We start from the raw sequence: 17,163 nt of genomic DNA, 5'->3' as shown, positions 1-17,163 counted from the left end.
CGAGAAATGGGCTATACTCTTGGCCTTGAAACGGGTCTACTGAGGGAGAGTATCGGGTCCATGGTGCAAAGTCTGCCGACACTAAAGTCTCTACTTTCGAGACCGGAAGCAAAGGGGTCAGATCCAGTGTGATTGGTACAATGCTCGGTGCCGAAGTGGCACTTGGAGCCGAAATGGTCAGTTCCAAAATGGAAACTGAAGTCAAAGTCGAAGGTGTGCCCTGAGCCGAAGTAGCTACAGGTGCTGAAGTCGAGATAGGCGTAGTAAGATCTATGATCAGGGTCTGCGTCAATACAGGCATCCGTATCTAAGGTTTTGAGATGGTCAGAGCCAAGGACGGCGGAGCCGAATAGGCAGATTTATGCTCAGACGATAATTTGGGGACTTTAAATTTCCCAGGTTTGCTCTGATCACCCGATGGTGAAGAAGGAACAGAATGGGATCTCTCTTTGTCCTCAGAAGGATGGGTTGAGACTTCCATCACAGAAATGGCCTCTGAGAAGGGAGGCCTGAGTAACCCCTTCAGAATAAGTTTATTTTTGCGCTCATTAAGAGTGTGTTTGCTGAAACTTTGACAAATATCACATGGAGGCTGCACCAAAAGTTGGGCCACTCCCAAACAGTATACACAGTCATCATGCAAGTCACTGTTAGGTAACTTGCTCTTACAAGAAGTACAATGCTTAAAGCCAGAGGTAACCCTTCTTATCCGACATTTTAGTAGAAAGAACACCACAACTATCTGTATAATCCAACAATAATGAAGTCATCCAGTTCAAAAATCACAAAGAAAAAAAAAAAAAAAATCACAATAAAAAATACCAATACAACACACTGTATATGAGAAGAAAGGGAAACACCTGAATAGAGATAAAAGCTAACAGGTTAAGCAAGATAAAGCAATACCAGCTATGGTATTGAAGGAATACCACAAGGGTAAGGGAAAAAGCCGTACCAACAATGGTACTTAAGTTTACCAATGGTAACAACAGGTAGAGTGGAGAATATACGGTTAGATCGAAGAAAAGAGACTAGAAATACTAAAGGTTTAGTAAGATATGAAGATATCCAAAAACTTTTACACAAATATCAAAAAAGATTTTACTTAGCTGAGAGCTCAGCTGGAAGGCGGCTTTACGGCTACGCGGTAAATAAGATCAGATGTAACAGGGAGAAGGGCATTCTGGGTAGAGACTTAGCTCGAGAGATTTTTGGCTGGCGCAAGCTTGGTAATAGGCTGACTCGGTTCCGAGGGCTCAGAACCGAACCAATCAGTGACGAATGGAAAGATTAACATCAGTTTAATGGCTTTTGAGGAAATACGTAATAAAAGTTTCACTCACAAACTAATACCAGAGAGTTTGCAATGAGCATGTTTGAAAGAGAGATTTGAAGAATTTTAGGGGACCGATGCATTATGGGTAAGGGAGGAGCTCTAGAGTTTGTGTTCCACGAACTGGAAAAAACATCCAAGTCAGATCAGTTGCAGCCACACCCATTTGTTGAGGAACAAATGAAAATGGCAACATCAGACAACACAGATTTTGTCTTGTAAATGAGTTGTGGGTGGACTACTTAGGAGTATGGGTTAAAAAGGATTCTGTTACTACAGCTAAGGATATGTGGGAAGAGACTAAACAAAAGATAATACAAAACCTGAGAAACTGGAAGCTCTTTTTTATGGACATGGATAACAAGACACAAGCAGTAAAAATATTTAGTGTCCCTTTAGTTTTATACACAGGTCAGGCATACTGTACATCAACCACTGGAGAACCTGTGGACGGTAATAAAGAGTTGAAAGATTTTGTCTGAGTGGAGAAGAGGGAAAAAATCAAGTGGGATAACAATGCTTCCAATAGAACAAGGTGCCTTAGGTTACCTGATTTGAACGCATACTTTAGAGCTACCAAGTTAAGCCTCTTATACATAAGACAAGCAGAAAGCTACAATTCAGAGTGGAAAGGGATGATGATGAAGTGGGGGGGGGGTGGAGTTCAAGAAATAAGGGGAGAATGGAATTTTGGATACAGATCCTTAAGAACAACAATCATACAGAATATATTATATTTATAAAGTAGCAAAAAGTATTCAAAGAACTAAGCCAGCACAGGAACTGAGAAAGGAGATTCTGCTGATAGGGATGATTGTAATTAGGAGTACACAGAACAGGCAAGAGGGGGCTAGAATTTACTGGAAGAAACTGGCAAAGAAGCCAATATATTGGGGAAAAATAGAGAGAGAGAGAAAGGCAATATAATGGAAAGAGGGTGAAAAGACATCTGGACTGCAGGCTACAGATTGCCTTCCCTATCAGGCATTGATTTTAGAGTATAGGCAAAGTGCACGGGATAGAGAAATCCTAAGTGATAGACTTGGACTGGTTAGTTGACTCGGGAACAAACCGTTTAAAAAAAAAAGGGGGGGGGGATAATTAGTAGGGTGTGTGTGTGTGTGTGTGTGTGTGTGTGTATATATATATATATATATATATATATATGTATATATACACATATATATATATATATATATATATATATATATATATAGATAGATGTATACATATACATATATATATATATATATATATATATATATATATATATATATATATATAAAAAACACTGCACAATAACAATTAGACCCAATCAGACGGGGTTACAAAAGATTGACAACTGAGACTGAATAAGCAATTCACACACACACACAAAAAAAAGGGGGGGGGGGATACATGTATGGCTCCCAAACATGTACCAAAGTCTAGAAAATTTAGGAATTTTGCTTAGAAGCGTTTGCAAAGGTATTTTTATACTTCAGACTCCAAACAATTTTCCACAGGTATATGGCAAATGTTGGAGGTACAATGGGAAAGAAAGAGTTAACTAGGAACATATGTTTTTGTAGTATAATGAGTTGGAAGACTCTAAAAATTCCCTACAGAGTACTCTGTCAGAAACACTGGATGAGCAAATGGGTATAACTAAGGAAATTTTTTTTGAGCCGATATACAGGATCTCAATCGCCTAGACATATAGTAAGGCCTTACGTTTAATTCTGGTGGCTGCCAAAAAAGCAATTACTAGAAATTGGAAATTAGACTAAACCAAAAGCATTTGAAGTAGTGAATATTGTGAGAGAGACAAAAGAAATGGAAGTGGGACCTTTAGAATAGGGTAGGAGCAAATTACACAGAAAAAATAGAAAATGAAAACAATACATGAAGGAAAAATGTTTTGAAGGAAGAATGAGGTTTACAGGAAGGCAGGAATTGACAAACTTATGTAATGTTGTATTGATTACATTGTACAGAAGAATACATGCCATGTCTAACATTTGTAACTATGAACATGTTCATTTACTTTATTTTTACACAAATGTAAGTTTGCCTATGTCACAACTGACAAATCAAGGTGTTAAAAAAAAGGCAGTATGAATGCCGGTCCTCAACAGGGAATTTGCCTACCAAACAGGTATTTGCCCCTTTTTGATGACATTAACAAAATTCCAATACTGAACACTGAAAAAGGAGGAAGGGTCTCCAATAAGGTATTTAGCTATCACTTGCACTGGCAATCTGGATCCTTTCAAACAGCTGAAAGACTGAAGTACATATGACATTCTGCTTCCCAGACTGGCAGCAAGAAAGTTCAGAGGATTTTGGCATCCACAGGGACCCCAGCATTTGTATCTAGGTCTAAGGTCATATGTATGGCATGTGACAAAGCAGTACCTAAGCCTTGGCAAACTGGCTGGACAAAGTATTCTTGGCGGCATATATCCCAATTTTCAGCATTACTGCAACAGTGATTTAATGATGAACATAATTCATTTCTCTTCAGTTTTAATTGTAGCTAACATTATTTGCATCAACAAATGCACAATTCAGTTCCACTAATACTTGCCATTAAAAGGGTTGTTGTTTGTTCGGTATCGATGAGTTACAGCTTCTTCCAGATCTTTCTTTTTAACACACTGGATACCCAAATTCTGGAAACTGCAAAAGAAATGGTATGGATCAATCCCATCACTCTGTATGTTCTAGAAAGTCTGCTTACTGACAGACTACATAGTTACAAACTCAGCTACAGTACAGGTCAATTGCCACAGTAGAAAGACGTTAAAAAAAAAAAAGCTGGTAAAACTAGGAGACCTGGAATTATGGCCTACTAACATTACTTGCCGACAGAATGACAAGCAACAGCCTCTTAACCAATCCTGAAACAATCTTTATAGCCAGTGAGCCTTAAAGTTGAATAAGTATTGTATTAAAAGAAACTGCGGTGTGAATTTCAGTTTCTTGATCTTTTTGTCTCCTTAGAAATAAAACATTTTATTTTTCACTACATTTGTCAAAAAGAATAACTCTTCACATTCTAGCATGCAACAACTATCATTAAAAACTTACCTACCACCCTACAACCATAACTCGCACAGCCCAGGAAAGTCAAAGTGCTTGGGTAGGCACTCAAAGGTTATGTAACCAGGCTAGAATATGACAAAGAAATGGAACATGAAGCTTCAAGTTCAGAAACACCACTTATCCACACAACCCACCAGCCTATTTTGACTTCTGTACCCACATCAAATGTAGTCTGGATGACAAGGCTGACATTTCTGTGTACTTATATAAATGATGTGATGGATGAAATAATATTAGTGGCAGTCTAATTCAGACTTCCAGAAAGCTTTCAAGCTGCTCATAATATTCTTAAGATTAAATGGCGAGTTGCTCGTGATTATTTCCTTGCAAAAGTGATCTGTTTTCGGTTGCTGAAAAACAACAACAGTGAAGTTTGGTAAAGTAATATCAATTTACAAAATAGATAGGGAAATGGAAAAACAAGGTTAAGTACTAGCATCAAATGTTAGTATGAAAAAGGCCTATGGCATGGAGAGGAATTAAAAGATCAGAAATAGCTATTTGTTCCTTTACAGGATATCAAGGCTTGACAAGAGAAATTGCATATCCAATTTGGACAAGGTTTTAAGTGGATTTTTAGAGAAGTTAGAGTGGCAAAAGTGGAGAAAGGGATTCTATCAAGGCTGTATAAATTGTTGCTGGAGAAAAATTTAGATGGAGGGAGAATGCATTAGAACAGAATAGAATACATTATCAAATTAAGAGATATAGAAAACAAAATGTAAAAATGTATGTTTGATGCAGTGGAAGGTTATAAGTCATTGCAGATTCAAGACTTTGCATGAAGTACGCCCATTAAGTGTTTTTACACTCTAGCAAGTTTACATTTTACACTTATGCAAGTTTATAGAAGATGTTTCCAAAAAGCAGAAAGTAAATGCTGAAGAAGTGGGATGCCCAATAGTGTTAACTGGAAATATTTTTTTGGAAACTGATGAGCTTGGAGAATTCAAGGCAGATCTAGAAAGTACGGTTTAAAGAAATCAGAAGAGGATGATTATGATTGAGGGAATTTATTTTCTAGGCTTGTTCAGCAAGCAGAAATGGGAAGGTAAGGGACTTGACCTGGATGTTAATGTTATTAGCTAAAAAGGTGATAATTATGAAATGGAAGACTTGGGGGGGGGGGGGGGGGGGCAAATATCAGGATGGTAATTGAGTCAAAGTACTAAGGGTACGGGGGAACCTGGAAAGTCAGGAAAAAAGCTTAAGCAGGTCATTCCCATGGCTCAGATATCTTACAGCACAAAGATTATTTGATGGTGTTGGAGACTAAATTATGAGAGGGCAGACGAACACTGCCTTTGGTTAAATCATAGTTATTTTAATGGGAAAATGGACTGGCTGTGTACTATAAAGGGGAAATGTGTATTTTATAGTTATTCTGGCTGTGTTAGCATGACAATTTTTTAAAACTGAACATGCAGATTTTGTATTTCATACAATTAACCAATCAAATAATTGTACATCCGTGGTGGTGCAGCGGTAGCGTTGTTGCCTCACAGCAAGAGGTTCTCCCGTTCAATTCTTGGCTGAAGTGCGGAGAGTGCCTTCTGTGTGGAGTCTGCATGTCCTCCCCGCGGTTGAGTGGGCGTTCGAAAGACATGCGTAAATGGGTGTGGCTTTGTTGAAGGTTGGACGCCAAGCTGGCACCTCGGTGTTCGTGAAAATCTACTGTAAATCATTAGCAGACCGGAGTTCCACTGTGGCGACCCCTAACTGGGAAAAGCCAAAAGACAAACAACAACAACCTATAAAATAATTGAGAACAAGGAACATCTATGTGAATTATAGCTTAGCACATTTCATACGCTATCCCAGTGCACTACTTAGGGTGTATGTTAAATCTGTGGTGGATTTCTAAAAGATGTTAATCTGCTTAATAACAACATCATGCGCACCAGTGCTGGCCACTACATGCTATATTATATTAGGTAGTTTGGATTGCAGTGAGGAACCCTGAAATGAAATTGGGCAGCTACTGGTGACGACTATTTGTACCAGGCATGTGGACTACGAAATGCTTGATTAGTTTTTTGCAACACTGTACAATGAAGTCGTTAAAATAAAAGAAATGAGCATGTGAATTTGGGAAAGAAAGTAAAAAGGAGTACTATACAACGAAGTTGTTAAAATAAATAAAAATAAAAGAGCATATGAATTTGGCAAAGAAAGTACTTCAGGAACAAATGAAAAAAATGAGCAATACTGACTACCATATGGGCTCCAACAGTCATAGGAAAAGACATATGTGGTAATTAAGGGCTTCAGAGATACAATTAGCTTTCAATAGAGATTGTTATATATGGATGGGGGCTGGAACCTGATTTGCAATAGTGAGGCTGTACAAATGAAACTGAGTAAAAAAAAGAGACACTGGCACCTCCTTATTTGTTAAAGAGAGGGGAATTTAAGGAATGGGTAATGGAAATGATTCAGGAGAAATTAGAGAAGATAAGATTTTTTTTCAGAAGGGATAGATACTGAATGGGATAAAATGAAAATGAAGTTTGAAACTATGGTAGAAAAAAAGACAAATATAGTAAACACGTACTAGGATTGAGAGGGGTTGTCAAGGTTTATAGCACTGCAGTAGCAGTGAGATCACACACATGAACAGTAGCAACTGCTGAGTATTTAAGGAAAAATAAAGGAGGAGAGTATGGAATGGCTGTTAAGCAATTTTTTCGATAACCTCAGAGCACAAAAAACTCTTAGCACAATAACTTAGGCAACAAAAAGAACAAAAGTTGAACTGTTCATTAAATTTTATGAAAGTAGAGCTGTTACTAGCTGGTATTCTTCAGTCGTTGGTTATTTTTATGATCTTTTACAGTGGTGTTGTTGGTTAAAAAGTACAAAAGACTGTTACCAAATAATTAGAGATCCTACAGAGGTATTACAGATAGTTAGGAAATTCTATGAAAATCTGTATAAAGCAGAGGAATGGCAAAAACACAAATGGAAATATGTATGAAAGCCTTAACTATGTTAAGTTTAGAGGAAGATGAAGCTCAAAAATTAAATAGCCAAGGTAAGAAGGGATGAGATAAAAATGGTGATGTATAATCAATTTACAGGAAAGTCTCCATAAACAGATAGTATTCTTGGGGAAGTTTGGAGGGAAGAACGTGATAAAAAAGGGAAGCAGTATCAGCACCTTGGAAAAAAGTTGTGGTGGCTCTACTACCCTAACAGGGTAAAGACCATCAGGACCAGCTACACATACAGATTTAAATTTTAAACCATGAGAACCAAAGTATTAAGTCTATACTAGCTAGCACAACAGAAAAGGTGTTACCAAAAGTGATTGATTTAGATCAATGTGGTTTTGTGGAGGGAAGGCAAATGTTTGACAATATTACTAGAACAATGATGATCCCGAGGGAAGCATAATGTAAAAAAAACTAATGTTGCTGGTTTTGGTGCAGAGAAAGCATCTGATGAAGTCAGCTGGGATTTTAAGAGTGGGGCAACGGCAGTACTTGCATTTCCTGACAGAATAAGGTTAATGAGGAGGATAGATAAAGGATCAGAGGCCAGAATTAAGCTGAGAGGGTTTCTTTAAACCGGCTTTGTTAGAACTGAAGCTGACGTCAGGGATGTCCTCTTTCTCTTATTAACTGCTTCATATACAGAACCATTAGCAAAGAAAACAAGGGACTCAGATTCAGGGCTATAACTGGTACACTAATTAAGACAGGGATGTCCTTTCCCCCCATTTATTTGTTTTATATATATATATATAAAAAAAAAAAGACTCTCAAATTCAAGGATACAACTGGTATGTTAATAAAGAAAAGTTTGTTTTATTCACAGATTACATTGTTTTGTACTTCATAAATCCAGAAAGATATTTTGGTAATGAGAAACATCATTTTGACATAGTTTCAAGTCTTTTCAGAATATAAAATAAGTGAAGATAAAAAAAAAAAAAGAAGTTAAGTACTCACCATAATGCTCCATCTGAGTAGTTGTACTTCATTTGTTTTCAACCCTTGGGTATTCGGATCAGATCCAAGGCAGCTGCATCACTACCATCTGATCTGAGCTCCAAGCTCTTCCACTTACCCATAATGCCCGTCTATCTCCTTCCTTCTCTCAGATAGAATTTGTTGTACAAGAAAACATAAGCATAACCCAATTAGACCTTACCACTAAAGGGTCTTCACAAAACCTAGGACAAGCATGGCCAGGAGTGCCACAATAGTGCCCTCTCCTACATATCAAAACAGGACAATACTGATAAGGTCAGGGGAAACGAATGAAGACAAATGAAGTACAACTTACTCAGATGGAACGTTATGGTGAATACATAACTTCTTTATCTGAAGTACACTACTTCATTTGGTCTTCAACCTTTGGGGCAGAGTCCCCAGCTACCAACAACAGGTGGCCCTCATGGAAGGAAATTCTGTAACACTGTGGAGCCAAAGAATACCCTACTCCTAGATACAATGTCCAATCTGTAATGAGACAAGACGGTGTGAGATGAGGACCAAGTAGCTGCAGCGCAAATATTATCTAGCGATGTCCTAGACCAAAAGGCCGCTGATGTTGCCATAGATCTAGTTGAATGGGCTTTCACCTGACACAGAGAGGAGATACCCCTATCAGAATGATACACTGTGAAATCCAGTGAGCGATGGTAACTTTGGAAATTGGTTTGCCTAGAAAGGGTTTGGAGTAGGAGACAAAAATTAGAGTTTTGTACCTACCATAAATGTAGATGTTAGAGTGTCTTCACTGCTGCTGTCATTACACTTGGGTTATCCTGCCATCAGGCGGACTCGCAGTTGGCCAGAGTTCCAAAGTCTTGGTCTGGCGTCGGTTGCTGTCGCTTCTTCCCTGACGTCAGTGCGCCAGGGGTATATAAGATGCAGCCGATGCCATTTTCTTCAGTTTTTCTTGCCCCAGATGTCAGGTGCCCCCATATCGGTAGGCAATACATATTGCTAATAAAACATACAACAAGGTAAAACAAAACCTTCAGTTACCAGCAAATACACCACATAGGTAGTATACGGTAGAAAGGTATAGATTAGTTTCAGCTAAGAAAGAGGGGATGGCGGGTGGGTAACCAGGACTGCAGCAGTGAAGACACTCGAACATCTACATTTATGGTAGGTACAAAACTGTACTATGTTCGTGTTTCACTGCTGCAGTCATTACACTTGGGTTGAATCCCAAAGCTGAGTTAGGGTGGCTGGCTCTATAGAGGATTTGGGGTGGCCAAGAGGCCCTGCAGCACTGTAGTGGCAAAGCCAGCTCTGGATCTAGAATAAAGAGGCAAGTGGTAATGCTTGGTAAAGGTGTGCACTGAACTCAAAGTTGCAGCTTCCAAGATATCTTTGGTAGGTACTCCTCTAAGGTAGGCAGTTGAAGTGGCTGTTGCCCTGGTGGATTGTGGCCTAATATTACTAGGTACAGGTTTCCCATGCTGTGTGTAGCAGAACCGAATACAGTGTCCTATCCATTTTGAAATGGTCAGGTTTGAAATAGCCTTACCCTGTGATCCTGCAGCATATGCTACAAACAATTGCTCAGTTTTTCTGAAAGCTTTTGTTTTGTCCAAGTAGAAACGTTATTGCCTGTGTATGTCCAAGGAATGCAGAAGTCTCTCCCCTTTATTCTGGGGATTTGGATAAAAATTTGGCAAGTGAATAGTTTGGTTAAGAGCCACACTGGATACCACCTTAAGCATAAATGAATGGTTTGTTAATAAAGAAACCCTGTCTTGGTGAAAAATGATGAAAGGCTCCACTGCCATTAGTGCCTGTTAACTCTGAAACTCTTCATGCTGAGGTTATTGCCAGAAGCAGAGCAGTTGTCCATGATACACATTTTAATTCTGCCGAATTGGCGGGCTCAAAAGGAGGTAAGGTTAGTTTTTCCAAGACAAAATTGAGGTCCCAAGTTGGTGTTGGTGCTCTCCGGGGTAGTCTTATGTTTTTAGCCCCTCTGAGGTACTGTTTTAGCAATGGATGAGAGAAAATAGGAGGATCTGTGTTGTAATGAGCCGAGATGGCAGAGGCGTGGATCTTAATGGATGAAAAAGATAGTCCTTTGTCCAGCATCTGTGTTAAGAATTGTAATATCTGAGGAATATTTGGGACAAGAGGGTCAAAGCTTTGAGCCTGGTTCCAGGCACAGAATCTCTTCCACTTTTCTGAATAAGATTTCTGGTGCTAGGCCTCTTGGCCTCCAAAATGACATTCATAACAGCTTTAGAGAGAGGTGTTGTCTGCTTGACTAATGAATTTGCCATGCAGCCAGGTTTAAGGTTTTGAGCTGACTGTGCAGGATATGATTGTTTTGTTGAGTCAGAAGGTGCAGAGTTTGAGGTAAAATTCATGGTGGGCCTTGAGCTAAGTTCTTTAAGATTGGGTACCAGTGCTGGCGTGGCCAGTCTGGGGCAATCAGGATCATCTGTGGTTTTTCTTGTCTGACTTTTAGGAGTACCTTTGAAAGGAGAGGCACTGGTGGGGAAGGCATAAACTTTTAGCCTTTTCCACCTGAACGAGACAGCATCCACCTTCCATGCAGGATCTGATTGTTTTGTTGAGTCAGAAGGTGCGGAGTTTGAGGTAAAATTCATGGTGGGCCTTGAGCTAAGTTCTTTAAGATTGGGTACCAGTGCTGGCGTGGCCAGTCTGGGGCAATCAGGATCATCTGTGGTTTTTCTTGTCTGACTTTTAGGAGTACCTTTGAAAGGAGAGGCACTGGTGGGAAGGCATAAACTTTTACGCTTTTCCATCTGAACGAGAGAGCATCCACCTTCCATGCTTGTGAGTGATAAGTCCTTGTGCAGAATTTTTGTAGTTGGCAATTCTTTGAGGGGGCAAAGAGATCTATGTCTGGGAACCCCCATTTCTGCGTTATCATGCTGAATACTTGTGGATTTAATTTCCACTCGTGAGGATCCATGATGTTTCTGCTTAAGTCATCTGCCAGAGTGTTTTTCTTTCCTGGCAGGAATTCTGCTTGTAGATGAATTTGATAGGCTAAAGCTGTGTCCCACAAGGTCATGACTTGTCTGCATAGGGGATAAGAATGAGTGCCCCCTTGCTTGTTTATGTACCACATAACTGTGGTGTTGTCTGTCTTTAGTAATAGTTGTCCTGGATGCAGAAGGTCCTTGAAGGCTGTTAGGGCATTTTGTACAGCCAACATCTCTTTTTGATTGATGTGAAGATGCATTTGGTCTGCGGTCCTCTTGCCCTGAATACATTTTCCTGCCATGTGTGCTCCCCAGGCGTAATCCGAAGCATCTGTTGTTAGTGTCTGCCTGGCTGTGGGTAGAGTGAAAGGCTGTCCCTTGTTGAGGTGACATGCCTGTACCCACCATCAAAACTCCTGTTGCAGGCAGGGAATTAGTGGAATTACTGCTTCCAAACTGTGACAGTATTGAGTCCACACACTTTTTAGGTACCATTGTAATTTCCTCATATGCAGTCTGGCATATGGAATTAGTAGTATGCAGATAGCCATGAATCCCAAGGCCTGCAGAATTTTTCTTGCAGGGAGTTGGGTCTTTGTTGCCATCAATTGAAAGTACCGAGTCAGTTGTCCTTGCTTGTCTGGCGTGAGATAAGCCATCTGGGCCGTAGTATTTAAGCTGGCACCCAGAAATATTCTCTCTTGTGAGGGAACTAGTTTTGACTTCTTTTCGTTTACTGTGTACCCAAGGCAAATTAGCAACCTTTTTACAAATGCCAGATGCTTTAGAAGAATGCCCTTGCTCTCTGTTTGAACAAGGCAGTCGTCCAGGTATGGATATTTGAATTCCTTTTTGTCTGCAAAATGCAATTACTGGTGCCAGGCACTTTGTGAAGACCCTGGGTGCAGTAGATAAGCCAAAGGGCAGTGCAGAGAATTGGTAATGCATTGAACCAGCTATGAATCCGAGGTATCTTCTGCAATTTTGTCTGATAGGGACATGCAGGTATGCCTCTGAGGTCCAAAGTAACAAGCCAAGCCTTCTTGCTCAGCATGGGAAGCTGCTGCTGTAGTGTCAACATTTTGAATTTCGGAACATCCTGGTAAGTATTTAGAGTAGAAAGGTCTAGTATGGGTCTCCAGGCTTTGTCCTTTCTGGGTACCAGAAAAAGTCTCGAGTAAAATCTTTGTCCTTGTTCCCGTTGTGGCACTTTCTGAATAGCTCTCATGTCTATGAAGGCTGCAATTTGTTTTTGTGCCTCTGTCCACTGATTTTGTGGTAGGTCTTGCATTCCTTTTAGCCTTGGTAGAGTGTGAAAGTGGAACCTGTAACCTTGAGACACAATATTCAGAACCCATTTGTCTTGGGTGATTATATGGCAATTGAGAAAAAAGTGCAAGTCTTCCCCCTAAGGGAGCTGCCAAAAGCTAAGTGCTTGGCATTCGAAGGGGGAAGTCATTGGGACTGTTTCCTGTAAGGTTGCGACTTGTCTTCACCTCCTTTTGGGGTTGAAGCACCCCACTGTCATGGTCTGTAAGAGCCTTGGGGCTGAGATCTGCCTCTTGTGCATCTGTATCTGCCTCTTTGTGGTCTGTCTGACACTGAAAAGGACCAATTCTTTGAAGGCCAATTTCTGCTAAATCTAGGTGGCTGTACCTGTAAGAAATCCTTCACCGTTTGCACAGATTTTGCCTTATCCTCCATTTTCCTTAATACCTCTTCTGCCTTAACACCAAATAAAATATCCTGCTGTAAAGGAGATCCAATAATTTAGCCTTAACATGATCAGGTAAACCTTGTTCTTTTAACCAAGCATGCCTTCGAATCACAGATCATGTAACTGCTGCTCTACAAGAAGCCTCTAAAGAATCAAAACCACATTGCAGAGTACGTTTGCCCACTTGTTCAGCTGCATGCAATAACTCCTGCATTTCCTTATAGTCAGGTTGTTCTGAACTTGTAATCATTTTCTGCTTTAACAGAGACATTAAATACTGTTGGTATTTAAGCATGTGAAACTGGCAATTTAAAGCTCTCACTGCTAAAGTTGCAGAAGTGTAAACTTTCTTCCCCCATCTGTCTAATGCTCTAGAATCCCTGTCAGAGGGAACTGGATTCTTAGCCGTGGCAGCCTTTACCCCTTTGGGACCCTGGAAAATAGTTTCTGGGTCAGCAACAGGGTTTTTATAAAGAAATTTGTGACAGTCAGGGACTCTGTACTACCTTGTCTGGCTTGACTGGAGCAGGGGGCAGAGAATCAGGATTTAAACTGGATTCAGAGAACACATCATCCACAATATCGAACACTGGCGGAAAAGTAAGGGGTCTGTGCTGAGGTAATAAAAGAAAATCTCTGAGCCTTTTCTTGGATTCTGAGTAATCCTGGCCCTCCCAATGGAAATGCTCCCTCATGGTATGTAAAGTTTCCCCAAAAGAATAATCCTCTGGAGGAGAGGCTGAAGGAATTGATTCTTCAGCATCAGAGTCCTCATAGGGGGGTAAAGAGTATCCCTGTTCTGAAGAGGAATCAGAGTAAATGGAAACCTGGTCAGAAGAATCAGTCTGTATCCTGCCTAGGCCTTTTATCAGGAGGGGGATGGGTACCCCTAATCAGAGTAATTAAGTCTTCGGCCATTTTGAGCATCTGTTTTTTAGGCATAGAGGCCTGTCCAGGTGAATGCTGTACTTGCTTCTCTGTCTTTAATGGAGTTTTAGACTTGGCTGTAGTTTTTATGGTAACCTGTGAAGGTCTGAAAACACCCTCAGAAGCAGACGCCTGCTTAGCGGCTCTGGACCCATCTGAAGGGTTAGTTTCCAAAGGCCCAACACCTTGAGTATCCAGAGGCCTAGACATTTCCACATGGGAGTCGGAGGCGGCCTGTGGCTCTGAGGTAGCGGGTGTCAGGGGCTGCGAAAGTGCCTCACTGAGATCCGGCGACTGGCCTAGAAGAGGCTTCATCATCAGTTTTGGGCCTCGGATGTCTGTCCTTATCTTTGTCTTTGCATTTTTTTGTATTCCGGTCGTCAGTTGTTCCGACGGCATGGTACAATTAAACCTTCGCCCAAAGTAATGGCGAGCAAAATCAAACCGATGTTTAATAGTGCGTTTGTTAAATCTAGCACAAAACCGACAACTAGTGACGTCGTGGTCTGGGCCTAGGCATGGAATACAGTAAGAATGAAAATCCTTATGAGGTATTTGCTTCCCACAAGAAATACAATTATTAACTTTTACTGACATCGGTCTGAGGCAAGAAAAAGTTTCCCCAATGGGGTACATAGCTCTATTGAAGACTTTGGTTCTGAAAATTCAAAATGAAAATCTCCGGTGTCGGCCGACCAGCACTTGCGAACTGCTTTTGCTTCGGGCACCGCACGGCAAGAAAGACTGAAGATAATGACATCGGCTGCATCTTATATACCCCTGCCGCACTGATGTCAGGGAGGAAGCGACAGCAACTGACGCCGGACTAAGACTTTGGAACTATGGCTGACTGCAGGACCGCCTGACAGCAGGATAACCCAAGTGTAATGACTGCAACAGTGAAACACAATGAACATCTGGTCAGATTTACGAAAATATTTCACTCTGTTTAAATAAAACCTCAGTTGCCTGTGCACATCCAATAAATGTAACTTGTACTCACTCCTCTTTTGGAAGTTTGGAAAGAAGACAGGCAAACTGATAGTTTGATTAATATTTACTTCTGAGGCCACTTTAGCGAGAAAGGAAGGTTTAGTGCACAGGGAAACCCTGTCTTTATGAAAAAAACATGTACGGGACTTTGATGGACAATGCTTGAAGTTCTGACACCCTCCTAGCCAAAGTGGCAGCCACTAAGAATGCCGTCTTCCAAGAAAGAAACTGTAAAACTACTGATGTCGCGGGCTCAAAGGGACGGGAGACTAGACGCTGAAGTACAAAAGTAAGGTCCCAAGGAGATGTAGGATCTTTCACTAGGGGCCATAAAGAAAGTTACATTTAAGGAAGGCTTTACAAAAGCCTAGAGGAAAGCTAGAGAAAACATATTTCCCCCCACATGGAAGTTACAGATGTCAGCCAGTGGGACGTTAACAGTGGAAGAACTAGCACCTTGGTGAAAGATACTGGCTAGAAATTCTAGAACAGCCGGGACTGGAGCTGTAAAGGGATGGAACTCCCGTTGAGTGGCACAAAGAAAAACATTTCCACTTGCTACAACATATTTTCCTGGTGGAAGATTTGTGAGCCGCCACCAGTATGGTCTTAACCAAAGAGTATAAACTGGGAGTCCTACTCATTACTGGAACTGGAGCAGCCAAGCGGCGAGTTTCAGACTGTCCAGGTCTGGGTGAGGAATCCCTGAGGGATGAGAAATGTGATCCAGTACCGGATCCAAGATCCATGCAGAAACTGACAGGTGAGACCAAAGAGAGGGGAACCAGACTTGGCGAGGCCAGAATGGTGCAATGAGGATTAATCAGCTCCCCAACCTGCGAGCTTTCTGAAGAAACTTCAGGATGAGAGGTAATGGGGGGTAAGCATAAAGACCGGAAAGGCCAAGCATGAATTAGTGCATCTCTGGGAGCTTCCCCCTGGGGGGGGTTCAGAGCGAAGAACTTGCTGTATTTCACGTTGGAAGGAGATGCGAAGAGATCGCTGCAAGTCTGACCCCCCTTGACGAAGATCTGTTCCCCTACTGAAAGATTCAGAGACCACTCATAAGGCATCAGAATAGTCCTGCTGAGCCTGTCCGCCAGAAAGTTGGACCTTCAGGAATGCGCAATGTCACTAGAAAGCAACTGGTGGAAATCGCCCATTCCCACACACTCATGGCTTTGTGACAAAGAGGGTACAATCTGGTTCCACCCTGCTTGTTTATATACCAGACTATGGACATGCTGTCTGATTGAAAAGCAATTGTCCCCAGAGGAAGATTGTCATGACGGGCTTGCAATGCTAGAAGAAAGCACAGTGTACACTTACAATAAATGTAGATGTTAAGAGTGTATTCACTGCTGCAGTCATCACCAGTGGGTTATCGCTGCTGTGGTAGCTCTCGGCCGGGCAGAATACCAAAGTCAATGGTTTTCTGTGTTGGCTGTTGTCTGACGTCAGGTCGTCAGTGCTATAAAGGAGAGCAGCCGACGCCATTACATCAGTTTTTCTTGCCCTAACCAGTCAGAGGCCCAAGTAGCTATGGTAAGTAAAGTGGTCCTGGTGGCTAAAAGCAACCTTTGGAAACTTATGTCTCCCTAAGAAAAGAAGATACAAGGGGAAAGGAGGGTGGGAAACTAGGACTGCAACCATGAATACACTCGAACATCTACATTTATGTTAAGTGTACACATCTGTACTATGTTCTTCGTGTTTCACTGTTGCAGTCATCACCTGTAGGAGAATTCCTAAAGCTGAGGATAGGGGTGGTAGGCTTATTAAGTGACCTAGGAATGGGTCAGCATGCCCTGCAGAAAATCAGAGGCAAACCCTGCCCTAGCCTTAGAAAATAGAACTAGGTGGTAATGCTTGCTAAAGGTATGGACAGAAGTCCAGGTGGCAGCTTCAAGGATGTCCCTGGTGGGAACGACTCTGAGGAATGCTGTGGAAGTTGAGGCTGCCCTAGTGGAATGGGTTCAAATAGACTTGGGGGGGCTTCCCATGCAGTCCATAGCAGAAATGGATACAGTGCGATATCCCTTTGGAAATTGTTTGTTTAGAAATGGGCTTCCCCTCTGCCCCTGGAGCAAAGCTGACCAGTAGTTGGTCTGTTTTTCTGAAGGGTTTAGTGTGGTCCAGACAGTAGCTGAGCTGTGTGTGCATGTC

General features: G+C 41.3%; 1 protein-coding gene across 2 annotated transcripts in view; it reads right to left on the bottom strand.

The window, feature by feature from the left end:
- Positions 1-17,163, bottom strand: part of LOC122804127 (putative transcription factor p65 homolog) — a 2,378,992-nt gene that overhangs the window by 1,322,718 nt on the left and 1,039,111 nt on the right. For both annotated transcript variants that reach the window (XM_044073775.1, XM_044073774.1), the window contains one exon: positions 3,903-3,994. In XM_044073775.1, coding sequence (XP_043929710.1) covers positions 3,903-3,994 — 92 coding nt within the window. The remainder of the gene's footprint in view (positions 1-3,902; positions 3,995-17,163) is intronic.

The sequence above is a fragment of the Protopterus annectens genome, chromosome 6.part0 (assembly GCF_019279795.1).
Source record: "Protopterus annectens isolate FY-2018-M chromosome 6.part0, PAN1.0, whole genome shotgun sequence".
NCBI lineage: Eukaryota > Metazoa > Chordata > Ceratodontiformes > Protopteridae > Protopterus > Protopterus annectens.
The sequence above is the reverse complement of the archived record's forward strand: the minus strand, read 5'-3'. Positions and strand labels throughout refer to the sequence as shown.